This window comes from Alosa alosa, chromosome 14 (genome assembly GCF_017589495.1).
Source record: "Alosa alosa isolate M-15738 ecotype Scorff River chromosome 14, AALO_Geno_1.1, whole genome shotgun sequence".
In the NCBI taxonomy this organism is placed as follows: domain Eukaryota; kingdom Metazoa; phylum Chordata; class Actinopteri; order Clupeiformes; family Clupeidae; genus Alosa; species Alosa alosa.
This window is the reverse complement of record NC_063202.1, coordinates 6,080,947-6,108,368: the sequence shown is the minus strand read 5'-3', so window position 1 is coordinate 6,108,368 and position 27,422 is coordinate 6,080,947. Positions and strand designations below refer to the sequence as shown.

Genomic DNA, 27,422 nt, shown 5'->3' with positions numbered 1-27,422 from the left:
AACAAAAAACAATTGGGGGACCAAAAAACAATATTGGGGACCAAAAAACAATATTGGGAACCAAAAAACAATATTGGGCACCTACATTCGTCTTTTCCCTTGAACTGGCCCCTTTGACTCTTTGTTTGAGGACACATTTTTTTTTTTTTTTTGTGAGACTTGGGTCTGATGTTGAGATACCAGCCTGACAACTCTTTAGAACACAATTCTAAAGTTGCCATGGCAAAAGACCCGAGCCAGAGTGGAAGCCTGTCTCAATCGCAGGCACAGTGCAGCAACAGCGGACCGAGAGGCTCCCGGCTGAATACTCAGCGGTCGCGATGAATAGCTGTGAGCGACTGGCCATTGTCTGAGTGGCCTTTCGCCTTGAAAGCCAAGCAATCGAGGGCAGACTCACAGCGGCCTCGCAAAACTGCCATCGACAATTCCTGAAATAGTGTGGCACAATGCGGCGACAGAGGTCTACAGCGCAAGGTGGAGATGCACAGGACGGCTCTTCCTGGATGGCTAGATTAACAGGACAATGACCTCTCTCAGTCACCACACCACGGCAACGTCGACTGGAGCACAGTCTGTCTGCCCGGTGACACACCGATCAACGTGTTACATCTCAGCAGCAGTGCTTCACAGAAAAGATAGGACAACAAATCGTGCAGAACAACCACTCGTACAAGCCATTCCAGAATGGTGCAACATGTAAGTGCAGTGATAAAAAAAAAGGATGTGAAGTAGCCTCAGGCCTATGCAGAGTCAGCATGAGTTTCAATATCAGAACATTCTGGTTGAGCAGTAACTTTCCACTGACAATTTACCTGACAAACATTAGCTAAAGTTAATAACATTCAAACTTTCCAAATCTGCACTTGCACCACCAAACATATAGGACGTGCCAGCCTTTCTTAAAATAGCATGTTAACTGTGTTCTTATCTTATTTAATTTACTGAGATTTTGAGGGTTTAGTTGTTAAATATGAACTGCAGAGTGTATTTCCTAAAGTGTACACACCTTATGGATACAAAGGTCAACTATTTTACTTCGACAACATGAGCTCAGCAACTAAATTAAGGTGCCAAACAATAGCAGCACTGACCATGACTTATCTCTAAAGGCCACTTCAAACCTTACATACTAACATGACAAATAAGTTCTGATTACCAGCATAGCCACCTGTGTACAACCCAACCGCAGTGCAAATGTAGCTGCAATCTCTTTCGGTGAAGGAAATGCAAACACACCAGTGAGAACCTGAATAATATATGATGTTCGCTTCCCATGAACTAGTGCCCACCATCTGAGGGGAACACCACCCTTCACACAAGGCTGCTAAGCACCACACATATGCTGGAGGTGGATGCGGTGAATACGTAACGGTAGCTGAATGGAACAGGACAGAAGGACGAAAGCTGCTGCATACAGAGGACAGGTCTTTCCTAAAGCCCTGCTCTCACACCGTTTTGTCTGGAGGATGGTAGGGCTCTTTGATTATGGCAAAGATCATAATCGAGACTATTTAGGTCAATGTTGAGATCATGATTATTTTACAGGATTAATGGTCAATGACTTGGAATGGACTTGGATGGAAAACTAATCATCACCTGCCCCCGAGGGCACCAAGGAGACTGGACTCTTCAGTAGGAGGCTTCAAGGTTCCGACAGTGTGCTGACCCTCTCAGTGAGCCATAAAATCTCCATTTCATGGGAGTCCATGTGATCCCGCACTGCCTGGTCAAGCTCTGATACGTTCGAATTTGCGATCCAGGTGTGTTTTTTCACATAAACAAGGCCTCGGGTCTCGGGGTAATCGGACTAAACACATTAAAGAAGAGTAACAATAAGGCCGTGTTTGTTAAGTTAGCCTCTTCAGTCTTTCATCTGGGCCAATTGGACTTAAGTGCCGTGCTTTCTTTCAGCTCAGTCTCTCATTCACATTCCCTTATCGTCACTACTGTGCCAAGCACCACAACGATGCATAGCATATTAAATTAATTGGGATGTCTTTGAAGTCGTCCCGTCCTGGTAATGTGATCACCGTTTGGAAGGACAACGCCCTTGGCGAACTGCAACCCTAGACAGCACAAGAGACCCTTTGGACAAGCAAAGAGGTCTGGCTTCTCGCCACGTAGCTGCCAGAGATATGTACAGCAATGCACAAGCTAATTGAATTAGCTCCTACATCAACCCCTTCTACTCAACCACCCACAAACCCTCTGTCGCTCCCTCCCTCCCTCTGCCCCTCTCCATTTTCCGACCCTCCTTCTCTGGGCAGAGTCGACTCAGCTGGTATTAAATTAACCCTGTTCCAGAGAGGAGAAAAATGGTGGTTGGTGGTGTTGGGGGAGGCGAGGAGAGGAGAGGAAAGGCGCAGCGCACGGAGAAGCTGTTGAAAGCTAATGAGATTAGCAGGATGCTATCTGCGGCTGTTTTCAGCTCATCCGTCCTCTTGTTTATGATCAACACAGGAAGCCGGGGTGAGACTGGCGCGCGCGCGCGCGCTCCGTCAGAAGTCACCCGGCCCGCTGGCCTGCTCTTGACTCGCTCAGATTCACTTCCACAAAAATGGGCGACCGTGTTTCACATTCGAGCGCGCACGAGCAAGCCTTTGCTCTACCACTTCCACAACACACTTAGGCCTGCAAGCATTATGATATGCAGGCTAAAACCTCTACAATGGGTTTCTTCACCATCTTAGATATGAAACTTCTCAAGAAGTCATTTGTATGTAAAGAGATTGTCTGAAGTCTTTGAAGCTCTTTGCAACCAACATATAATCAGGGGGTCGTGCAACACACAATTCGCATGAAAACCACACACGCTAAATGCAGTTACACGGCACTAAAACCTCAGCATACTACCATGGAACAAAACAATATTTCCCCTCAACGTCTCACACCAAACATGCAAAATAAGATCAAACAAAAAAGAACAAAAGCAAGAAAAAGCAATAAGATGTGAAACCAAGGAGCTATGCGAGCGAGTTTCCCTTAAGTGCAACAGACCACACATCCCCATTCGGAGGTTTCATAACCAATAAGCGCTCCTTGGCCGAAGCAAATGCAGCTCTGCAGAGACCACACAGAGCAACTGCCGAGTCAGAAAGGGCGAGTCAGAAAGTGCGATCCAAGTCATGAGCCTGTGAACCATGACAACCTTGGACTGAAAATTGCAAAAACTTAAAATGGATTTGTTGAGTTCCCTCACACGATTTGAATTAAATGCAAGCGATCGCCAAGTGAAAACCCAACCACTTTCGATCCAGCTTTAGAGAACACAAAACTTTCAAAATACAAAAATACATAATTAGGGGTCCAGGAAAGGCCCATGTTTTTCAGACAGGATGCAGCGGGATAGAATTTCAATGAGGTGAACATTTCCATGATGTGCCACGACAGCGGTGGTTCAACCCAACCCCTGCCCAGCCAACAGAGGTCTTCCTGTGGGAGAGGCTCCTGGATAAAGATGAAAAACCATGGGCGGCAGTCTCCCCACAGAACACTACAGACTCTCCTGGAGGAAACATATTCAGTGATGGGCCTAATAAAGCCAGTGCTGTATTGTCTTTAGGAAATCCAGACAATGGGCCGCTGTGGGTGATGGCCCGCTCCACTGCAGAAACTACCCGCTATAGAGGAGGAGGTGGATCTGCAACCAGTAGATACTCTTCTCTCTTTATCCCTCAATCTGTGTGTGTGTGTGTGTGGTGTGTGTGTGTGTGTGTGTGTGTGTGTGTGTGTGGTGTGTGTGTGTGTGTGGGAGGAGGATTGGTACTGGTATTACATACAAGGCTTACACACGTCAATTCAGTTACATTGAGAAATACAATTAAATTCAAGTCAAGCAACAAGCAACAAACTGCTATTTACTCTAAGGATTTACAGGTTAGGGAGAAACCCATCTTGATTTAGCTGCAGGTGAACACTGGTTGCTAAAATTACTAGAAGTCTCCTCTTATTCATCAGCCTCTTTGGTTGTCCTCATGGCTGTGTGACCACTGACTAGGTCAAGTGAAACCTGCTAACCTGGTGGTGGTAAAGTAGCCTCTGTGTAGCTGGGGCAACTTTCTATGAGCAATGTTGATAGGAAACCACATAAACAGCTCCATTGTGTTCTGATTGGGTGATCAGATCATGGCCATTTGCCTACTGATGATTAAAGTTCTCAAGCTGTTTTTGTTTGACCAATATTAATGGGAACATGCCAGAGAACAAAAATATTCAGAAACACTGCCGAGCAGCCCTGCCTTATCCCCTTATCACCTTTAACACAGTGAGTATGTAAGGAAGACAAAGCTCACTGCTGGAGAAAAAAGTCCCAAGTCAATATACGACAAATCCAGGAAGCCTGAAAGGGCAAACAGCAAATCTACAGAGCTGTCGTCCTGGCAGCTTTGTAAATAAGGGTGAGGCGGGCGGGCCTGTCGTATTAAATGTGGCCTTATCAAAAATGACCCACACAAATTAAAAACGTAATCCTTTATCTCATATCTAGACCAGGGGATTATTCAACAGTTCAAATCTAGGGCTAGTGCTCGGCCCCAGGACAGCCTGCAGTAGTGCACACAGAGCTTCTCTTGAGTGGGATCAATAGTAACTCAGACCGAAGACGGTGCCAGCTAACCAGTGCAACCACATGGCAGATGAAACCTTCACCTCATTTCTTTGAAAGCATACACAGGGAGCAATCCCTTTAAAGTCATTTGATCCCCTGTAATGTCGTCTTTTGGTCCACATTTCCTCGCTAGACGGGTCTCGACTCCAAAAAGTTCTGATTGGCCCCAGCTTCAAAACAGGGGCGACCAGAGGATTACTCCTGCGGTGGAAAAACAATCCCATAATTCCCCGTAATTCGGCCTCCAGATGGGTCAAATGCGCAGCCAATCAGCAACATCTGTCCTCGTTCGGCTGCATTATCAGGTTAGGTCTCCAGGCGCAACAGCAGCCTGCGCAAGCTGGCTGGATTTAGACAGCAGGAGGACTCAACTAAAACCCACAACAAACCCAAAAGAGGCCAGCGGCACCAATGCCACACCGGCGGCCTCAAGTTGGAAACTCCAGTGTGATATTTTAACCCTTAAAGGTGTAGGTTTTTGAACGTTCTAAGTTCCGCAACAATTGAAGGTTCTAAAATTCTATGTTGAATTCAATGAACCCAGATATTCTTTAGAATGTTCATTTCTCAACATTCCCGTCACACCGGTGTGACGGTACTCCTTTAAGGGTTAAGATGCTGTTGGTTTCCTACAGTGGTGGGGAGCTGGAGAGTGGCATCTCATCTTAACCTTCAGTAATCCAGACAGAAGGCTCCAGCCCACTCAATCACACTTTGGGAGGGAAACACTGAACTAGCCTGGATGTCCTCAGCAAAGACCTGAATGGGCTTTGACAGAATAGTTGTAGTCAATCATACACATAAAGTTTCACTAATCACTGGCCCACCAGCCCACTGAGTCCCTTTAAGTAAAGCCACATGGGGATACATGGGTCTACAGGAGGGAAGATGGGAAACAGGAGACTATAATAACTCCAGTATGTGTACATTTTATGGTGCATTACATAAAGGAAAAGGCCATGCGTGCTGCAATGTACAGTATGCTAAAGCAATCTACCGCTGACGCAAAGGGTGTCCTTGAGTGCCTGCAGCTGAAGTGAGAGAAAGAGAGAGAGAGAGAGAGAGAGAGATAGAAAGAGTAACAGACAGAGACAGACAGAGAGAGATAGGCAAAGGAAGGTGGAACAAAAGAGAAAGGGACAAAGAAAGAGATACACAAATACACATGTTCCAATACCCAGCATGCTCTGGAAAGAACAAGACATATGCCTCAAACTAAACAAGACAAATCCCTAGACAAATCCCCAGACACAGACACACAAAAAAGTATGCGCATGCATGTACACACACACACACACACACACACGGCTGTCTGTCAGTCACCAGCTCTCGTGTGCTTGTGCATGTGAAGCTCTGGTCCTGTCAGCCCTGCCCAGGGGTGGCATTGTCCCTCAGACAAACGACCGGGACGAGACCATACCAGAGGAGAGAGAGAGTAGATCATCAGAGTAAACCATCAGGACCGTCAGCTGCTTGTGCTTGGTCTGCTGCCCGGGCACCCAGGGGCCACAGACCACACTTTCATCCACCCCCAACCACCGGCACCCATGACATGACCTTAGCTAACGCATGGTGCCTTACCAGGGCCTCCTCCCACCTGCACACCAAGAGTTGCAGCTAATGACGGCTACTGACAGCTACTGACAGTGTGTGAGGAGTCGCCATCATTGCTAGGAGATGCCCTACTACGTCTACACACTGTAACAATCCGACAATGACTTTGATGAGGTGTAGTCTGCTGAAAAATATAATAAATGACAACAGCCTTAGCCTCTTTACTGGCAGCCCATTGCAGCAGAAATTACACCCACGCAAGGTCGAGACCAAATGATTTGTGCCGAGCAGAATGTTTAGCCACCCCCTGCCCTCCACATCCCCCCCAATTATAGTTGTGGCTTATTACAGAGCGCTCCAGACAGAGGATGACGCATGCACCGCCCTATGCACGGGGGGTCTGGGGGGTTGGGGGGTGGATCACATTACACAAAATGTCTCCACAGGGAGTTAGCAGAGTGGGAGGCTGGAAGCCCTGATGGCATAACAGCACCCAGCCAGACAATGGTGCACCCTGTGCCATTAAGGGTTATTATCAAGATGGTCAATTTTAAGGTGTGACACCCATTATTTCCACATTGGATCTGCATGAGTCTTCTCTCTGCTAATGACCGGCTCTTTCAATCTCAATCTCATCACCCAGCGGCATTACAGGTATTGATCTCTTCCTCCTTTCGGAGTCTAATTAGCTGGTCCTTGTTGTTTTGTGAGCTCTCTCTCTCGAAAAAGCTGCGGAGAGCAGAGTGGAGCTTCACTTGGTCTCTCTGCCTTTCCGCTCGCCTGCTCTCCTGCCCTGCTCTCTGAAAGCGCCCCTTGTCTGGGCTTTGCCCCCGAAACTGCGCGGGGCTAAGGTTACACCGCTCTCCAGCGTCCGCTGCAGCGCACCGTGGAATGCAACCAAACTGGCTCAAGTCTCGCCACCGCATGGCCAGGAATGTCTGGAAGGAGCAGGCGGTACCCTTCCTGAGCGTCTTTGTGTCACGGTAAAGGAGTCGGTAGTCAGAACAGCCCCCTTGTCCTGGCTGCCCCCTGGGGTAAAGGGAAGGGGTTAGCTGCCAATCTGAGACATGCTGGTTAGACATGCCAATCAGTGGGAGATATGACCATATCCCTTAACAAACACATCCCATTATAACACTGATTTGCACCTTATTGTTATTTATTGTGTATGTTTCTACTGGAAAGAAACATAAGATTTCAGAGGGAGTAAGAGTACCCTATGAGAAAGACCAAAAGTATAGACAGACAAAGAGAGAGTGAGAGAGAGACCTACTGTATTCTCTACAAAAGGCATTATGCAACAGGGTCTTTTAAAAAAAAAAAAAGCTTAACGCTCAGACCAATGAGTGTGGGTCAGACTGTCTTACTGCTATTGAATCTGATGTCAATCTATTTCCATGACTGTCACAGTCTGTGAGTAATCTCCGTTACAGAAACACGAAGAAAGGAAAGAACAAAAAGAGGAGAAAAAGAAAAAGAGAATGAACCAGTGAAAGAGTGAAAAAGAGGGAGAGGTCAGGAAGAATGGCTAAAGGATAGTGCGGAGGGAAATCCATTACGGATCTCCCTTTCAAGTTGGCCCCCAGACCACAGGACTCTCCAAGGCACCACTTCCCTGCTCAACACAGGTGCAAATAACTACGACATGCAGTATCAACATGAGACATTTCTTAAAAGCCATGTCAAACTGAAACCGATTTTGTTTCTTTGGGATAAAAAGAGGAAGCACTATTTAGTTACCAACAAGATAAATGACACTGTTCACAGACACATCCCCTGCTGTAAACAAACAGCGGGTCCCAGTTCTGAGCTCCGATGCTGGGCGGCAGTTGATCATTAGCCAAAATGGAGCTGCGCTCTCCATCCATCACTGTTCTCCATCCATCACTGTTCTCCATCACAAAGAGCCTCTCTGTGTTTGGGGCTTCACTGAGGGACACTCTCCCATACACGCAACTGTGCAGGTGAGGAGAGAGAGAGAGAGAGAGAGAGAGAGAGAGAGAGAGAGAGAGAGACAGAGACAGAAAGAGAGAGAGAGACACAGACACAGAGAGAGAGAGAGAGAGAGAGAGAGAGAGAGAGAGACAGACAGACAGACAGACAGAGAAAGAGAGAGAGAGAGAGAGACAGACAGACAGACAGAGAAAGAGAGAGAGAGAGAGACAGAGAGAGACAGACAGAGAGAGAGAGAGAAAGTGAGAGAGAGCAGAGAGGAATATCATCGTCTGCCCATGGAGGCTACTTATCACTTCATCCCTCGCCATCTTTTCTCTCCCTCCATCTTGCTCTCAGAGATACATGGCGGCACATCGCATCACACAGACACCTGCCGCTCTATGCTGTGTTTATGAGATTAGACAGATAAGCCATAATTCATGAGGCATACGCCTGACACCCTGCCCTGAGCCAACTCATTCCACAGAAGCATGCCATGGAGCGAGAGCTGATCCCTTCCCTCCCTCTCTCGCTCACATATACACTATTACCAGAGGGCCACACACTCACAAGCATGTCCCTGTGCGTCGGTATAGTGCAGTCTGAGCCAGTCTGAAGCCGGGATGCCAACCAGCACAAGTGTTCCAACTCACCTCATGGCTCCCAAACTCCCAGCATTTACAGCATCCTGTGCGCCGAGGAACTTCGCACGACAGCCTCCCGACATCGGGAGAACCACGTTCTCGGCCCGTACATGACATCAGCCAGCGTCAGCAAACACACCTTTTCTGACTAAAATGCACCACAATGAGGGGTTCGGACAAGTCTCCCTCCACAAGCGTTTGCATCACTCAGCCGAGCAAGTCTAGACTTGAACTTGTCTATGTCTGGAGTCGAGTCAGAGCTCCGGGAGTCTAGCAGCACACCGTCTTACGAGAAGGGAACAGATTACACAAACATACAGAGTGGGGTGTGTTAAAATGTGTGCTAATACACACCTTACTCTTTCTTTCTACAAACAGAGGGAAGAGGGAAAAGTCACATCAAATGAGCTTTGGCATGAGTAAGTCTTTGGATATGCTTTTAAGAAAGTCCATGATATACATTGTGCTTTTGATGTTAGCTTCTTTAAGAGACTGTTAAATCTGAAAGTGTGCCCTGTGAGTTGTGTAACGAGGCCATTCATTTCAAACTCATATAAAAGTCAAAAAGATGTTTATGAGATGATGGTTCTTTTTCACTCGAGACAAACACTACCACCACAGTGTGTGTATCTTTGCATCAAAGTCAACCTTGGACTGTGACAGATCTACTCAAGCTAACCACAAACCAGTCCATTTCCTTGACAACTGTGACTCATTTCCTTAGCAACACTGCTAGGGCGGTACTGTCGAAAGGAGCTTCTGCGAAGTTTTCTGTGAAGGAGGAAAAAGAATTCATTCTCCTTTTGACTGGACATTGCTTCATATTATATTGTTGGTCACTGCAAGCCACAATCTAAAAAAAAACAGACAAATCCATTGGTTTGTACAGTAAGGTTTGCCCTTATCATCTTACCCAGAGCAAAATGACCAGTAAATGGGTACCACAAAAAAAACATTCCAAGTCTCGTGTGCTTTACTATACACCACGTAATTTGTGCAGTATGGTCAAATTAGACAAACATAAGAGCACCAAACCACAGAAACATGGATCACACTGTTATGTTTCTATTCTATTCTCATCATCAATAACAAAAGGGTGGATTGAATCCATTTTAAAGAAAATACTGCAGCACCAATGGGGGTATTGAAGACTTGTGTTCAAAAGAAAGCTCTACAAGGCACCAAGGACACTGCCCAGCTTGGAGAGGCGTACACACACACACACACACACACACACACACACACACAGACACACACACACACACTTCACCCGACGCATGTAATCCTCCAAATTCCCTGCAACATCAGTGGCACTGCCTACAGCAGAAACCAGTGGAGCCAGCAATCCCAAGAAACCGGAGAGCCGGGATAACGTTTCCCTCACTCTCCCCCTCCATTATCCACCTTAGTGTCTCACCAACCACTAAAACCTTAACCCAATAAAATGCCCATCATCATAAAATAATGTTCCATTAGCAGAAATGGGGATTACTGAAATAAACATGAAGATGTGCCCGTCTTACGTTATACGGTCAGAGCCTCTTATGTACAAACCCACAGCGCATTCACATCATCCAAGAGCCCGACTCACAAGAACACAATGCCATAAAGGGGGCCCTGAATGGACAGACTCTAGGTAATGTCATTAAGATAGCAGAGCGAAATCACATGACAATACTCACCATTATGACTGGCGATTCCTAGTAGTCTCGCCTCTTATGTTCATTTGGAAGCAAACCCTTTGGATACATGGCTCTAAAAGTGTCTGCATCCCTTGTTTGAGCAAATGCGTACAGCACTCCTAGTTGGTGAAGCCATAGAGAACAGACTAGCGAAAGCAGTAAGGTTCGGAATGGAAAAAAAAAGCAAGGTTCACTTCACATCCTCAACAGCACTTATCCAGTTGGGGCGCTGTCATCGACATTACACAACGCCCACGCACTGCCAACACAAAAAAATGCCATAAAAAGTGAGACAAAGAATACCCACTCCGATTTGCACAAAACACACACACACACACACACACACACACGTCATATAGTAGAACCATACACTCATACATTCTATAGCTTTCACAGACAAACAGAACAGAACACAAACCGAATGAATACAAACAAATTCGCAAATCAGATTCACACAGAGTGCACATACCAATTCTCTGAGCAGTGCACAATATGTGTGAGAAGTTACATTTTTTGTGTGTGTTGTGGAATGTGCACTACCGGTCTGGATAGAGGTGCTTTTCGCTTCGTCGTGCAATGGTACATTCTGGCAAGTGGTTTCCACAAGGACCGTGGGAGGGGGGTGGCACCTTGGAAATAGAACAATTAATCGCACAATAAAAGTGAAGAGCCTCTTTTGCAGCTGAGGGTCTGATTACTGTGAAGCACCAGATCAGCACATCACCAATGCACCAATCAACTACGAGCCCACACCTGAAAGCCATTGCAGAGGAACAATGGTTCCACATGTATGGAACGGAGGGCATTCATCGGCATGTGAGACATTCCTAGAGATTCTCTGTTTGCCAAAATGGATGGAAATTATCATATGAAACTGGCTGCAGAAAAAATGTAATAAGGAATGGGAATGTCCTGTTATTTTCCTTATTCCTTGTTTAATCTTCCATCATTTAGAAGACTCAACACAGTACAGTTCCCTGAGACCTTTACAATTTGCAGCATTCCCATGGGAGTGTCTGACTGCACCAGCTACGCACTGCTGTAGAAGGTCATCACCCCCTTTAGAAACAGCTACTACACACAAGAGTAGTAAATTCCTCTGGCAAACATGAGGATAGATAATGTGGTACAACAAAATAAATTAAATGCCTGCAAAAACATTATACAAGAGTTATACAAGTATACAAGAGTTTATTCTATTACGCACAACAAGTCATAAGTCATGCAGGTTCAGGTTGTAACCTATGCCTATTAGGTTGTAACCTATTAAGAGCTTTCACAGAGATGCTAATGCCTCTCTATTCCTTCATAGCATCCATCCCCCATGGGTCACACACTGAATGCAAACATCTCTCTACAGTATACAACAACACTGAAAGGGGCTTAATGTTAATGATAAACATGTTATTTTAATATGCAAAAGCCAGTGTTAATCTTTAGACAAGTGTCCATGAAATTTGTCCTCTAAACAAGTTCAACCGGTGTTCTATCGTCCATGACTTGACACTCCCCGAAAGCTACCATTCCTCTGATTAGACTTCAGCTCTCAGGACAATTTGAAGTCATAAGGGTCAAAAGGCAAATCGTCCATTTAAAATATGTAAAGGCATGTAAGCCGCCTTACATAACAACTCTCTTACTCGAACACAGCAAACTCCAGTCCAGCCTTCCTCACTTCTATCACATGAGGAGAGGAGAGGAGAAGAGTGGAGAGGAGAGAACAGCCTCCACAAACTCACTCACTGCCAAAGCCTCTTCTGGAACCAAAACCTCGTGTTTTTATACACAGGCCTATATTCATACAGATTTTGTACATATCCTACACTGTGAAGAGGACTACTGAAGGGACAATGCAGGCGTAAACAAGACCATTGTAATATCAAACCCAGAGACAGAAAACAACATACCTTTTGATGCCCTTGTGAACAAATTATTTCCTAACTATGTGATAGCTGACAGTTGTCGTACTGACATACTCTGGCAGCTAAAACATTAGACTCTTTAAAAGCATTTCTCGGGGGTCATTTTGCCCACACACCTGACCTTCTTCCCCCCCTCCCCTCTTGTGCTCAGACTAATCACTTCACATGCAGACACATGCAGACGTTCTGGTCCAGCAGGCTAAGTCGAGACAAAAGTCCAAATAAGTGGACAGACATCTGGCCAATAGACGGACAGAGATCACAGCACTCAGCAGCCACTAATATACTGCATCAGCAGCCCCAGAGAAACGGCCGTAGCCTTTTCCACTGTCCACACACACACACACACACACACACTGAAGGGCTCGTCTGTGTCTCTCTCATGCCGCTGAGAGACTGTGGCTGTCATCAGCACCGGTGGAGTGGGACATTAAATAAACAGAGTGAAATTAGCCATCTGAGCTGAGCATTTGTTAGAGTGCAAGCCCTGGAAGCCAGCAAGCTGTTCACTAACCCTAGAGCAGAGCAGAGCAGAGCAGAGGAAATTAATTTATCCTGTTTTACTTTAATTGTGTCAGTATATCACAGTGAAATACTACCACGTGCTTGGGACAGTCCGAGGATCGAGCACCACGTGTTCCTTCTTAGTCTTTAAACAACATACCACCAAATATCACAAAAAATTACACCAGCTCACCCATATGCCATATTTAACTTGTCACATTTAAAACCACCATCGCAAACGGCAATTGAATGTGGAGAAACTTTAAGACAGACAGAAAAGCGAGCAATGATGATGTGGGACTTGACTAACCAGATGTAAAAATGCTGTGGCAACTTCCACTATAACTAGCTCATTCTATGGCTGTTGTGGTGTAGGCTACCTGACTAAAATCAAGGCAATAAAACAGTGCAGCAGCAGCTACTAGGTGCCGTAGGAACAATGGTGAACAGAACAAACTGAAATGCTGGCTTAGAGCGCCTTTCAGAAGCTACAGTAAACACCTGCTGTGTTACTTATAGACAGGCTGAAACAAATACATGAATAGTGTTAATGACTGAATTACTCCACAGTGTAAAGTGCTAATGAAGAGGAGTAAACAGTATGTACAGACCACTGCACATTTTTCTGATGTCATCCTACGGTTGCTGAGTGACAATCGAATGAGTTGCAGTGGTCTCTTAATTTTGAATATGACCATTAACTCATTGGAATGTCACATCAGAAAAACGTGCCGTGGTCTGAGTGGTCTCTCTCTTGAGCTGCATGTGTCTGCCATTAGCCCACATTTTCTGCCATTGTGTTTCAGCATGTGCAATGTCACACATGATGAGTATCTGACTGACAGTTAACCCCGATTACTTTCATTTTTGAAGGAGACTCCCTACATCCAACACAAAACAATGAAGAAGGAAATCCGGGAGGGTTTGGCGAAGACTTAAGCCCAAAAAGGTGACCTCAGCTCTACCCTGTGAGCTTAAAGCCAAGTCCAGAGATAAGGGCTGGCCCTGGCCGTGGCGCGACTGGCTGGGGCACCTGCACCGTACGCCAGCGGCCTGGGTTCGATTTCCACCCCGACTCTCTCTCTCCCACTCACTTCCTGTCATTATCCACTGTTCTGTCATTAAAGGCATAAAAAGGCCAAAAAATAATATATATACATGGATTTCTATGGAACGTCACGAAAAAACATGCGTGCGCAACCAAGAGGCAGAAAGCTCCATAGAACAACATAGAGCAATGCAAAAGAGCAAAAGAATAAAATTAGCCTATGTGCTGAAAACTGCACCAATTCGAAATCACGATGGCTAGAGAATGTTAAATATGTTCAATATCCCTAACGGAATGCATGTCTTCGCCAAAAATGACAAAATAATAATGTTATATTAATAATCCAAATGAACGTCAAACTTTGAAATATAGTCGGAAATGAGATGTTATTATCATTGAGACAACAGGGGTATACAAAAAAAATCCGATTGTAGCTTACAGCAGCCGACTATTTAGGTTAAGTTTATAACGTTGTGGACGGCCACCAAGTGTCTTATGCCTCACGGCTGCGCGCGCATCTAGTTTTGTTAGTAAAAGGGAAACCCGTGTATATATACTTCAGAGATAAGGGCTTGCCATGGGACACATTAAAAACAGATCGCATAAGCAATGCAAGACAAAAGACCAAAGGTGCTAACTGTGCCTTGCCCATCAATAACAAAAGGACCCCTCACCGTTGTACTTCTCAAAACTACATTACAACACTGTGTGATGTCTAGCCATCCATGATTCATACAAAAGGGCACAGATGGCCACCTTTTACTGGACATTTGATAGTTTGAACAGCCTGAAGCCAATGAAGCATTCAAATGGGGTTAAGTGATTATTTCAGTTTTTTAGGCTCTAATGTCTCTTTGAAGCATTAGGCTGTGGATTCTGTGCACTCTGAGTAAATGAGATCTGTCAAGATCTGTGTTTTTAAACCCCCATTTAGGATACACATGGACCTCGGAGACAGACAGAAAGAGAGACAGACAGTCAGTGAGAGCAAAAACAAGAAAGAGAATATGAGTGTGTATGTGTCTGTGTCTGTGTGTGTGCACATATACGTGTATGTGTGTGTGTGTGTGTGTGTGTGTGTGTGTGTGTGTGTGTGTGTGTGTGTGTGTGCGCACATATACGTGTATGTGTGTGTGTGTGTGTGTTCGTGTGTGTGTGTGTGTTCGCACATATACTTGTATGTGTGTGTGTGTGTGTTTGTGTGTGTGTGTGTGCACATATACGTGTTTGTGTTTGTGTGTGTGTGTGTGTGTGTGTGTGTGATCACCCAAAGAAAAGAGTAGAGAAAGGAAACCAGAAGAGAGCTGATGCCTGTGTGTGGGGCGCCTCGGCAGCCAGGACATACCACATGATGCGTTATGTCACATGCTTCTCTGCATTGTCAAAGGGTTTAGAAAGTAAGGGCACTAAATCCACCGGCACCCTTCACTGGAATCATAAATCTACATTAATCAAAACACATTGAGTCCAGCGGCACAGGCTCATGTCCAGCCAAAACACTAGTGGAAACACTGCACGGGTAATCGTGTTGAATAATTTCAATCTCAATATTGACCAAAATTACTGTGATTATGATTTTAGCCATAATAAAACAGCCCAACATTAACTTGTTAGCTACATAGACCATAGTTACCAGTGTGGTACACCAGTCATCAACAAGTATCAGTATCAACGAGAAGCTATGGGCGAGTGGGGGAGGTGTTCAAAACCTGAAAACTGTCTAGAAGTAAGCAACATTCCTCTTTAGGGAAGACCAGCGCAGGATCCAGGACTCCACTCTCGCTGGAGTGGGAGGAAGGAAGTCTTTAACACGAGGCCAGAGGAGAGACACAAGGTTTGAAAAACAGAACCCCCCCCACTCACACCTCTCCACATCCCAACCCCATTCCTTCAGCTATCTGCACGAGCATATCTGGACCAGACAGGCAATTTAAACATGGCCAGCAAGACCCGCCTTTCCTTCAGCATGATAAGAGCAGGAGAGCTCCAGGACTGTGTGAACTCTCTGAGACCAAAGCAGCTGGAGCGGCAGGGATTTGAGTTTAGGCTCCCGAGATCAGGGTCCATCGGACAAAACAGCTGGAGGGTGCCAAGGACATGGTATGGCTCGAAACAGGATGCTGGAAAAAAGTATGTCTTCTGGTCTGCCTGAAGAGAGGGGAATCCCCACACCCTAGTTTGCTCTGGACGAAATGGCCTGTTCCGACCAGGGCCTCAGTAAACCGTGGCCACTGCGAGACATATTTTAAGATGTCAAGAGTCACCGATCTCCTATGTTATGTGATCCATCTGGCTTAACGTGGAAAGACTTTACTTCGGTTGCAGACACTGGGAAGTGTCTTCCTTTTCTCTCAGTGAGGCTGAGTCAACTGTTAAATATGTCGTTGGTTTTTCCTTGTTATTCCAGTTATTGTTCTCAACATCTGTGTGTATTAGGTTGTCACTTCTGGAACAAATCAGAAATGTGCATCGCACAAGCATAGGCATGGGCAGTGACCACAAACCAATTTGTATCCTATTGTATTAGCCTCATTTTCTGATTCTACTCAAAAGACACACAACAGACATTCAGGGGTACAGACCGTGTCTTTGGTGCTTCCACAGCAACTGCCGACTAAACAGTGAACCTCTGTCTAGATTCACCAAACTGTAAAATCAATAAGATTGCCTCCACAATTATGACGCGTAACAACGGCAATCTTCCCATAACTGCAAGAGTCCAACCACTAGCTCAGAGCATAATGTGCAATCACAGATCATCATGTCACATGCCAAAACATGCTCTTTGTAAAGATGAACATGTAACATTTTGTCAACTGTGCTTTGCATTGAAAAAGCACTGTGCTGTGCTATAGTGCTGGTGGCCCATTTGGGAAGAGGGCCAAGGCTGTCCTTCCACACAAGGCAAAAGGGCGTCCAGACCAATAACATTACAAGATTATTGTGAGATTAAAAAAAAATAATAATAATTCCACAATTGTCTGTTTTATGATGAACAATACTGACGGTCTAGGTGGCATGATTGTGCAGCATCATACTAAGATGATAATCTAAGAATGACCTAATGTGTGTGGTCTCTGCAATGCACCTGCACCTTTCCTATTCTAGAAGACAGTCTATAGTCCTACTGCACTAATAGGAGATCTGCAATGAAGGTCTCATAGAAAAGAAACTTCTACTACGAGGCTTAATCTGGGAACTCGGCCCTATCAGTACAAGTAGGTTGTTTACTCCTCACCAAATAGTTGCCTGTGCAGTAAAAGGGCCGTTATTTGGATACTAAATGCAAAGGTTTCCTCTGCCTCCCACCTCCGTTATGTAGCGCAATAGTGTAATGCAATTCATAACACTCATCCTAATCTGAGTGTTTACGCACAAGTATTCATCACAACAAAGCCATTTCATTAGGCAAGGCAAGCATTGCAAACTGAGGAAATACACATTACACACACAAGAGTGTCTGTGTTGATGCTCTGGGGGAAAAAAGAGGGAAACATCCATCCATGCTGATGCAAATGTCCTACTGTATTTGGGTAGGTCACACAAAACATTTGGTGAACGTGTTCCACGCAACTGAGAAAAGACCAATCTATAATCTTCCATTGCACGTATAGCCTATTGATGTACCCTATTTCTTTCTGCAAAAAGTCCAAACCTCATCCCTATTTTAACAAAATAGACTAATGCTAACAAAATCGGAAGCAAGTCTACAATATAGTTATAGGAAACAAGTGCAAGAATGTGGGCTCAACTCTTCGCTTTTTGGTAGAATAAATCGAGGGTTAGAAATAGCCTGTTTTGTTCAAGGCAATGTCCATGCGACAGGACAGATAGGCTATTTTTTTTGTTGACCAAATTCAAGTTAGAGTAATAGCATAAATCATCTCTGTTTTTTAGACAAACTATAATGTGGCAAATTTGTATCGAGATTAATAACGGTTTTGGTCCAAGTTACCTTAACAAATGCGTTGACTTGTTACAATATCAAGATAACAGCTGATCAGCTCAGGTGATAACAGTTTCTTCGCTGAAACTAGCCTACCACTGCCTTTTTGGTCCAACCAACCAAAATTTCACTGCTCTCTGTTCAACAGGTAGCCTGGATTTTGGGTGCAACGCATGTTAAAAGTAGCCTACCCATCCTCACAGGACTATAAACTTACCCATTGGGGTCCGGACACAGTAGCTGACGATAAATTCCGCAAAACAGATGTTCATAAACTATAGATCATCTATAAACTCTGTTGGACTGATTTATCTCAAACTAGTGATCTGTTTGCCTCGTCCTCAGTCCCACTCGCAACATGTTCTGGCCGCGCTTTGCTTTCCTCCTGAATGCGGAAACGGCAGAGTGCAACCCGCTGCTTCATGTGTTTCAATCAGACACACCTCAGTCTTCTTCTCGCACCTCGTGCAACGAAGTTGACATCATTAAATGTGTGACATGGGTAGGTCATGTAGATTCAGTGCTTTTCCAAATCATTTCACAAAGACAAAGGCAAAAACTTGACAATGTGAGTCATTTGATATTAAAGTGCATTTTATTGTTGTATAATATACACCTTCCTTCTGATTGTAGCCCTGAATTCCAAAGGGCTGGACACTTAAATCAAATGTTTTATTTTATTTTTTTCTTTTCTTTTTTTTTTTTTAGTTTTAAATTCTCACAAAAAATAGTATATGCAAAAGATATCTGTATCCTCAAAAATACGACAGGAACAATGATACATCTGAACAGGAATATTAAGTCTGAAAATAAAAATAGGCTAAAACAAAAGTGTAGCAGTAGAGGAGCATTTAAGCTGTTCCCAAATATTTAATAAATATACCAAGAATTGCAAATTAGACTGGGTCAAAATATAAATGGAAAGTATTCCATAAATTTGGATTCAGACTTGTGCCAAAACTGAGAGACACCTAAAAGTATTCACGTCATCTTCAACAGAATGCATTTTCCTTGGGCCAATACGGTTCAGTGACCAACAGAAGTAATTTTGACATTAACATTCACATGAACTGTACCACAATTTCATCATGTTCATTGTGCCCATAGGCACCACTTTTGTATACTCTGATTCAAGGGCAAAATCTATTAGCAGCAATAATACTATTAAAAGTCCCTACATGAAGAACAGAACAAACACATTACATTCAGATCCAGGGACACGTAAGGGAATATACAGCACTGTAGCTTGACTTAGCACTGAAAGAAACCAAGTGTGCACTGCAAGGTTTGTCACGACTCAACCTCTGATAAAAGAGGTTTGGGGAGAAAAAGAAAAGAAAATAAAAGACTTAACTGTAAAATGAGATGAAAGCTGCAAAAAAAGTGAGATTGATTAGGATCACTAGGTTTGTTCTTGAAGGCTGCAAAATTGATTGAAATCAATTGGGGTCTTGGGTCCTTTCCACAAACTAGCGAAGGCCTTAACCAGCTGATTGAGCCAGAACTGAAAAACTCCTGCTGATGATTTTCTTCATACATGTGTATGTCAACTTGAGAAAGCTAGCATCACAGAGATCCAGTGTAGGCTCTACTTAAGCGATGAACGTGTTGGGAAGATGCTCAGGAATGAGACAGAAGCTTTATAGTAACAAAGACCTGCTTTTAAACTACGCATCCTTGTCAAAAGGAGAAAATGGTAAAACACCATTTGTAGTTTAGAAAAGTCACTCTAGGAGGCCTAAAGATGCTGGAAGGCTAACCAGCAAAATGCTACCTATGTCATGTGAGCCTCTAAGAAAGAAAATGGCATCAAAGTCAAGTGTGAGGCATTTCAATGGGGCGGTCCATTCGCTCATAAACTTTGGGATTTTACTAAGCATACTCAATATATATGCTTAAAATAATGTTAAGAGGCAACCACAGGCTAAGTGACATGAAGTATAAACCTTAGTAGTAGATAAGAGTATATAACGTGTCCACCCCCACTGTAGCCTATGGAATACAAAAGCCAACCATTTGTCATAAAATCCTGAATATTATACATAGGATAGTAAATGTATCACCTGTTTGATAGTTGTGCTGTGGTTATTTTTATTGCATGGATTTAAGTAGTTTGTCACAGATACAGTTCGGATTAACTATGTTCTCACAGAGATAACTACAGTCTCTTGGTGGCATGGGCCAAGTGCTTACAATACCCTTCTAAGGCAGGGATGCAGTGGGATAGGATGGGGTGGGATGGGATAGGACAACTGGTTGTGAAACTCCTTTGGGACCAAACTAGAGAAACACTTTTTTTTTTTTCTTATTTTTTGGTAATCACAGGATTATCACGTTTGGTTTTGCTCACAGCATACCACTGATTGTTCTCTGAGCTACCATAACAGACGGTGTAAGGTGTATACATGTGCATAAGGCTTAAGCAGGAATCATTTAGCAAATTGTCAAGACAAACAGGAAAAAAAAAACCTGCGTGTCAACACATAGTTGAACATCATGGGTGTCATATCGATCAACTTTTTCCTCTCAGTTTCTTTTTTACACTTACATCACCACCTACTGGTCAACTGATGAATGGCATTACACTTCGAAGAAGACAAATTATTTTTTTTGTCTGTATGAAATAAAAAAAAAAAGAAAGAATGAAGGAAAAATGGCATTGACCAAAAACACAGCTCCCTTTTAAAGTAGACCAGCCACAAGTTGAGTACAACTCACTTCCCATTTTTTGAAAACATAGAAATGGTCTCATTCGTGTGTTTATCATTCTTTTTTTACGTAACTTGGTCACTGAAAAGAAAAAGAAAAAAAAAATAGTAAGCTTTGAGCCCATGAGTAGTTCTTTTAACTGCACTCAGGGAAGTCATGGGGCCAAACATGAACACATAGTAGGCAGTTGCTCAGAAAGAGAGTGTGTCACTTTATGGACCAGACAGGCTCCACAGCCGACACAGACTTCCAATCAGTGCACAAGCCCCAACTATTCTTGTCCAATAACATTTAAGTGCCCGCATGACTTCCCTGGACACAGCCTCACTTTCGACTTCACCTGACTGTCAGCAATCCCCCAACAATCCAACCTCCTGTCAAACTACACAACACATAGGGGCACATGGACTCCAACTTTCATTTAGAGTTGTGAACAATCAATCATTCTCATTTCCAACAAAATAAATACCAGTACATTTACAAACACTTTATGTAAATGGTAAATTGCCAAGGAAAAAAGAACCAAGCCACTCGTATGACCGCTCTCGTACACGCACACACACCCAATCACACACATTGCAAACAGTACTGTAGTGTTCTGAAACGAGAAATGATTTAGCTTTCATACCCCTTAAAAACACATAAAAAGAACCATTGTTGTTTCCTTAACTGTTACTGTACAGATACTGCACTCACTATGTGAGTTATGAAGAGTAGTGACTATGTGCATGCAGGCCTGGCGAGAATATCCACTGCCTGCTTTCACACAAACACACAAACTTGTCAACCACTCACTCTCTCTCTCTCACACACACACACACACACACACACACACACACACACACAGACAACCAACAGGTGAAACATGCTGATGATGAACAAGTTGGCAATTTATCCAAAGCTTTCGCTTATCAAGTCACAGAGTAAGTGTGGACATCTAAACAGTGTGTTTGCATCCATGTAATCAAGTAGAAATTCGTACGAAACTTGTCTTTTTGTTACTTTTTTAGATTTTTTTTAAAGATTTTTGCTATTTTCATAAGTACAAATCTTTGTATAACCTGTTTTTTACATGACAAAAAGATATCCACTCTTCAAAAAAGGACAAAAAAAAACTATGTTCATGCATAATTAAGGTTTTCCATCTAATTGATTGCATTTTTTCCTCAGTCTTCCTTTTTTAGAAAAAAAGTCTTGTGTGTGTATATGTTCAACATTTTAGCAGTTTTAAAACTTTTTGTCATTTATTCTTTTTTTTTAACTTATTTAAATCTTTTATTTGCTTTTTTTCTAAAAGGTTCTCAGTCAGGCAGAGACTTCAGAGCTCCAGTTATTGCTCCTGTAGGTCACGGTAAACCCTCTGGCCGCCGCTCTGTTTGTCCACTGAGGGGAGCCGTACAACAAAAAGTGAGAGGGGCCAGCTCCTCGCCAGGGCAACAGCTGTGCTACAGAAGCCAGTGAGGGACACAAGAGACTCTCCTGCATGATTTCTGTTCACGCCCATGAACTCTACCTCTTTTTAATATTTTTTTTTTTTTTTTTCTCTGCTATAAAAAGTCGTCCATCCCTCAGCAAAGAGAGAGAGAAAAAAGGAAAGTGACCGTAGCACTAGAGAGACGCCTCTCCCCATCCCCTCCACACACACACACTCCCTTCCTAGCCCCTCCCAAGACAAGAGGAGGGCAGGGGAACTGCACGGGGTTGCTCAGTCTGTGAGGCGAGAGGCCGTAGAAGAGGAGAGAGCAAGCGAGAGCGTGGGAAACAGCGCCCTCTATCTGCACAGGTCCTCATGTGCAGCGTCCCTCTGTGGTTTCCTCTTTTTGCTGTTACCCTGGTGATGTGGCTTGCTGCTTTGGTGGCCCTTGTTGCTGGACGAGGAGTTCTGCTGGCCTTGGGAGCCCTTGTTCGGGCGGTACTGTTTGGACTGCACAAACACAAAACACACCATGATCAGCTGTTTTCGTTAAGCACCAGCCATGATCACAGTTCACTCAACATTTGGTACACACACCATGATCAGAGTTCAGTCAACATTTAGCGCACACACACACACACACACCATCAAATTGCTGTGAGCTTACACTGTGCATGCCACATTTGCAGGACTGTATTCAGGACATACTCATAGAAATGTGCAAAATCAATCCATCAGTGTGGACTTCATGGTGGGGCACCACAAGTTCAACGCATTCCAGTCTTAATTTTGTATATAATACAAAATATAATATACATTAACATATAATCTTTGATAATATTAAGTCTGAAGTACATTCCCAAATGTAGCTGCTGTGTTGTGTTTCATGAGGCGGATGTGTTGCGGGTTCCCTACCTTGTTGCCTTTGCTGTTGGTGCTGGGGTTGGCAGTGGAGTGGTGCTGTGTGCGGTGGCTGGCGGGTGCCCTCTCCGCACTCTCCCTGTGGGTGCTGGGGCCGCGCGTAGGCTGCTGCTTCACTGTCTTACAGGGCGACACGTCAGAGTCCTAAAAACAGCCAATCGCAGCCCTCAAAAAAACTTCTCTCGCCAATCGAATTTCATGTCGCTGCCTTGATGAGTCAACACGCACAAGATACATGTATGTGTGTACGGACGTGCGTGTGTGTCCCTGTGTGTGTGTACGTGTGAGTGTGTTATCTTTGAATAGGTGTGTGTGTGTGTGTGTGTGTGTGTGTGTGTGTGTGTATGTGAGTGTGTTATCTTTGAATAGATGTATAGCATGGGCATGCACATACTGTGTGTGTGTGTGTGTGTGTGTGTGTGTGTGTGTGTGTGTGTGTGTGTGTGTGTGTGTGTGTGTGTGTGTGTGTGTGAGAGAGTGTGTGTGTGTCAACTCACCCCATCACTGGAGCTGGAGGCAGTGGAGGAGGATGGCGAGGTGGAGGGTGATGAGGAGGGGGACGAGGGAGGCGTGGAGGAGTTGGAGGAGCTCTTGCTGCGCGACATGGAGGGCAGCACCGCCGCCTCCTCCGACACGTTGTTGTTGCACTCGTCTAGTTGCTGGGGCTCCAGAGTGACATCATTTCCTGTGATGGCCCAGGGCAAAAACAAACAGGATAAAAGGACACTCATGGTTATCTCTCTTCAGGGATTTTTTTTTTGTGATCCAAATGTTCAATCACGCCATGTAACATTAGTTAGTTCAGTTTAATACAAAGACTTTCTTGTGTTCTGCCCATTTAACTCCACAGAACTAGAGGTTTACCGTTGATGACTGGTTCATTCTGAGACTGGGCCCCCCACTGCTTGCTGATCCAGTCCCTGTATTCGGCCACTTCCTGGGTCACCCGGATTATTCTCCCCAGTATGCTGTCAGAGAGAAACATCAGGACTTTTTACGATCAGAAACTCTGCTTTCCTGCACTAGTTCTCTTTCATACATTTGAAAAAGGCACACTAATTATCAAAGTCCAGATGCTGGCCAAAAGAGACAGAAAAGGCCTGAGCAGGCTGGTATTTGGCTGCGAGTTTGGGTCTGCTCCACGTGGGGATATAGCTGTAGATAGTACACAGGTTTAGGGGCCTCACCTCTCGGTCTCGTTGTTGGGGTAGTACTTGGCGATGGGTGAGACAGCATGGCTGAGCACTACGTAAGCGTAGTCGAATGCCTGCTTGACCTGCATGGCTCCATACGAGCTGCGGCCCACGTCGTTACCTGCATCCACCGAAGAAGGTCAGACAAGTTAGAGAAACCGGCAAATCTCAAAAGACAAGGAAGGGACTATATAGAGCCAACATACAATTTCGAGCAAAGTTCATCTTTCTGTCAACCAGATACAGACGAAAAATGAAGAACTTGGGCTGCGCGAAATTGCAAAAATTGATAAACATTACTCTTATCTCTCAATACAAAAATATAGTCAATAGCATTGTTACATCTGCTTTTACCAGCTCTTCTGATACTCATAAGACATCAATTCACACCTGTTATTCAGCTGAACAACCATGGAGGTGGTTTAGACTTAAAAGTACCATAAGCGACTTTGGATGTCGTCATGTGCTGCTATTTGAACCAAGCACCAAACAAAATACCAGAGAGCGAGCTCATCCCTTCCCTACCCAAACTCCCCTGACATTAACCCTTAAAGGAGTACCGTCACACTGTTGGGAAATTAACGTTCTAAAGAATATCTGGGTTCATTAAATTCAACATAGAATTTTAGAACCTTCAATTGTTGCGGAACTTAGAATGTTCAAAAACATACACCTTTAAGGGTTAAGCCTGTGCCTGTTCTCACCTGGCTGCAGGGGGTCCTCGATGTAGAGCATGGAGGGCCGGTAGCCGTCCTGCATGCTCTTCTGCACCTCGTCTTTGGCCACGTAGCTGCCGCCGTCCTTAATCCGGATGCCCGTCTTCAGGTAATTGAAATGCCGGCCGTAGAGTTCGAAGAACTCAATGAGCAGAACGCCGATGTTGGTGTTGGGGCTGGACACATCCTCCCTGTAGTGCATCTGCAACAGCAAATGGCCCCAGTCAACAACTTTGAAAACCGTCTCGTAGAAATTGCCTTGTTTATATAATTTTAATGAATAGTTAAATATAGTAAATATAAAAATAAAAAGCTTTTACATAGAAGGTTATTTGCTGTATTTTCTGTTCTCAAGGTTATCTAAGACCTGATCATATACCCCTGCAGTTAGTGCACAAAACTATCTTGGTGTTTCTTTCACTTTTCAAATCAAATGTAAACACAGAGGCAGAGACATCTGAGCATCTGAGCTTGATAAAAATGATTTCATCTCCTAATTGCAAGTGCAAAGCAGCATTAACTTGTAATTGCTCCAAAACTAGTCACAAGGCTGACACTGTTCTTACACCTGGAATGCCTCATCCTAAAAAGATCATGCTGGGACACTCACTTCTCTTTCATGGTCACAAACAAGTCCTCTCTTCATGCCGATGTGTGTATTGCAAAACTCTTTTATGTTGGGACAATATTCAGCGATTCCTCCTTTATACAGAACTGTCATGTTGTGGGTTGATTTCCCTGCATGTTTTGTCTTTTTACATTTATTTACTCAGCTGACATTTTTCATCCAAAAACGCATGAGAAATTATTTTCAAGCTACAGTGCAATAGCAGACCTTAGAGTAGCGATCAATATCACTCTTACATACGATATAAAATAACCAGAGAATGGTAGTGCAGAGTCTTTAGGAGGAAAGGCAGGTGACGCACGAAGGTTAAGCCTACCTGCAGGAAGCTCACGGCCATGAGGAAGAGGCTGTAGGAGCCGATGCCGCCGGTGAACACCTCGTTGAGGTCCCGCTGCAGCAGGAACTGCTTAAGCACCAGAACCAACTTGGGAAGCACAGGATACTTCTACACACACAAATACATACACAGACACATTTCAGGCCAGTCCTGCACAATCATATCTCCTTTCAGCACCCTCTAGTGGAGGAGGTGGGGCATTACGTTGTGCTAAGAGAGACATCTTTGGTGTGGAGTAGGGGTGGGCGATATATATATCGTCTGCGATAATATCGTAATTGTTGTTTTAACGATGTGCAAATTTACATTATCGAGTATTTAAATTACTTATGGGAAAAAACACTCGAAATCAAGCATTGAAACCCCATACATTCACTAAATCCAGGAGGTGTAAGCTATGCGAGAGAAGCAGCAGAGCAAGTGTCACAGAATCACTAGTGGGTCCACATTGTCACACGCACGCCTAATGTTTATTTTGTGCAGCGAGAGGTAGGCTAGCCTACTTGGGATTTTGTGCAGCTAAACTATTCTGTTCAAGTAGCATTGATGCGTCACGTTTTTTTGCTACATGGTTTTATATGGAGAGAAAACATTAGCCTTTGAGTATTTTAATAGTCAGTTGTAAACAAAGAATTCTTCTCATGTAGGCCTAACCCTTTTGTAAATAGCCATAAGCTAACACATTAGTTTCTATTCTGTAACTTGGAATGTTAGCCTACATGATTTCTCTTAAACAAAACCTCGAAGGAAATGACAGATGTACTCTGTTGGTCTGCTTAGTTTTACAGTGAATCCTAAGTAAAGGTTTTTGAAGGTAACTTCAGCTTCAGACTTTCTCTTGGGAAACTGTTAGGCCTAGGCCTATTCATCTTCTCTAATGTAGCTGGCTAGACCATGTCATTGCCACACACACAAGTGGGGGCAGAATTGGAAATGTGTCAGAGTGCCAATGCATTAGTTGATTTGGTTAAAAAGTCACAGGTTATGTTATTTGTTATTATTGTATTGATGCTATTCATAAATAATGAGCTGTAAAGTAACTCAGACTTTTACAAATTTCTTTTTTCAGGATATCGACTAATTATCGTTATCGTCAAAATCACAAAAAATATCGAGATATTATTTTTTGTCCATTTCGCCCACCCCTAGTGTGGAGAAGTAAATATTTGTTGCTGTTGTTGTTGGTTGTGTTAGTGTTGTTTGTCTGGTTGCTGAGGTGTCTGAGTTCAGTGACAGTGAATGGCACGTAGGATTGATAACAAGTCTGGGTGCGGTGGATACTGCCATTCCTCGGTCATGCATTCCCAATCAATCATTAGGTAAACATGTCTTCCAATGAAAATGAAATAAACGTTTAATATGTGTGGGTGCTCCTCGAGAATCAAGCACATGATGGTGATGTCTTTTTCCACGTGGCTCTGCCAGTTAGGTCACAAGAACAGTAAGAGGTCGATTTTTACATGTTATTTGCAACGCGTTTTAAAACTCTGAAAGAGTTTCTTCTTATGGTTCCTGCTCTCACCAATCCCAGGCCAGTGTTTTGCAGCTCTGATAGTGACCAGCAGGGAGCGCAGTAGTCATGCCGGGCTCAGCACCGGAGACTGGACACGAGCGCCCACTCACCTTCTTGAAGTCTCTGATGAGGCGGGCGGCCTTGACGCCG

The 27,422-nt window shown here is 44.1% G+C and overlaps 2 protein-coding genes across 8 annotated transcripts in view; both read right to left on the bottom strand.

The window, feature by feature from the left end:
- The window catches only part of adcy7 (adenylate cyclase 7), a 52,699-nt gene extending 34,461 nt beyond the window's left edge, over positions 1-18,238 (bottom strand). For 3 of the 7 annotated variants that reach the window (XM_048263198.1, XM_048263205.1, XM_048263203.1), the window contains exon 1: positions 18,059-18,238. The gene's annotated coding sequence lies outside the window, so the exon portion shown is untranslated. Of the gene's footprint in view, positions 1-8,748; positions 8,766-10,421; positions 10,549-10,961; positions 10,978-17,850; positions 17,868-18,058 lie in introns of those variants that run through there. The other 4 variants (XM_048263200.1, XM_048263201.1, XM_048263199.1 and 1 more) reach the window with 4 other exon arrangements.
- A 3,937-nt stretch (positions 18,239-22,175) lies between these two features.
- The window catches only part of tent4b (terminal nucleotidyltransferase 4B), a 26,435-nt gene continuing 21,188 nt past the window's right edge, over positions 22,176-27,422 (bottom strand). Inside the window, exons 5-12 of the mRNA XM_048263640.1 lie at positions 27,383-27,422; positions 25,739-25,867; positions 24,783-24,996; positions 24,073-24,199; positions 23,750-23,853; positions 23,383-23,570; positions 22,880-23,029; positions 22,176-22,474 (exon numbers count right to left, since the gene is read on the bottom strand). The exon at positions 27,383-27,422 is cut by the window's right edge and continues 68 nt beyond it. Coding sequence (XP_048119597.1) covers positions 22,322-22,474; positions 22,880-23,029; positions 23,383-23,570; positions 23,750-23,853; positions 24,073-24,199; positions 24,783-24,996; positions 25,739-25,867; positions 27,383-27,422 — 1,105 coding nt within the window. The 3' untranslated portion in view covers positions 22,176-22,321. The remainder of the gene's footprint in view (positions 22,475-22,879; positions 23,030-23,382; positions 23,571-23,749; positions 23,854-24,072; positions 24,200-24,782; positions 24,997-25,738; positions 25,868-27,382) is intronic.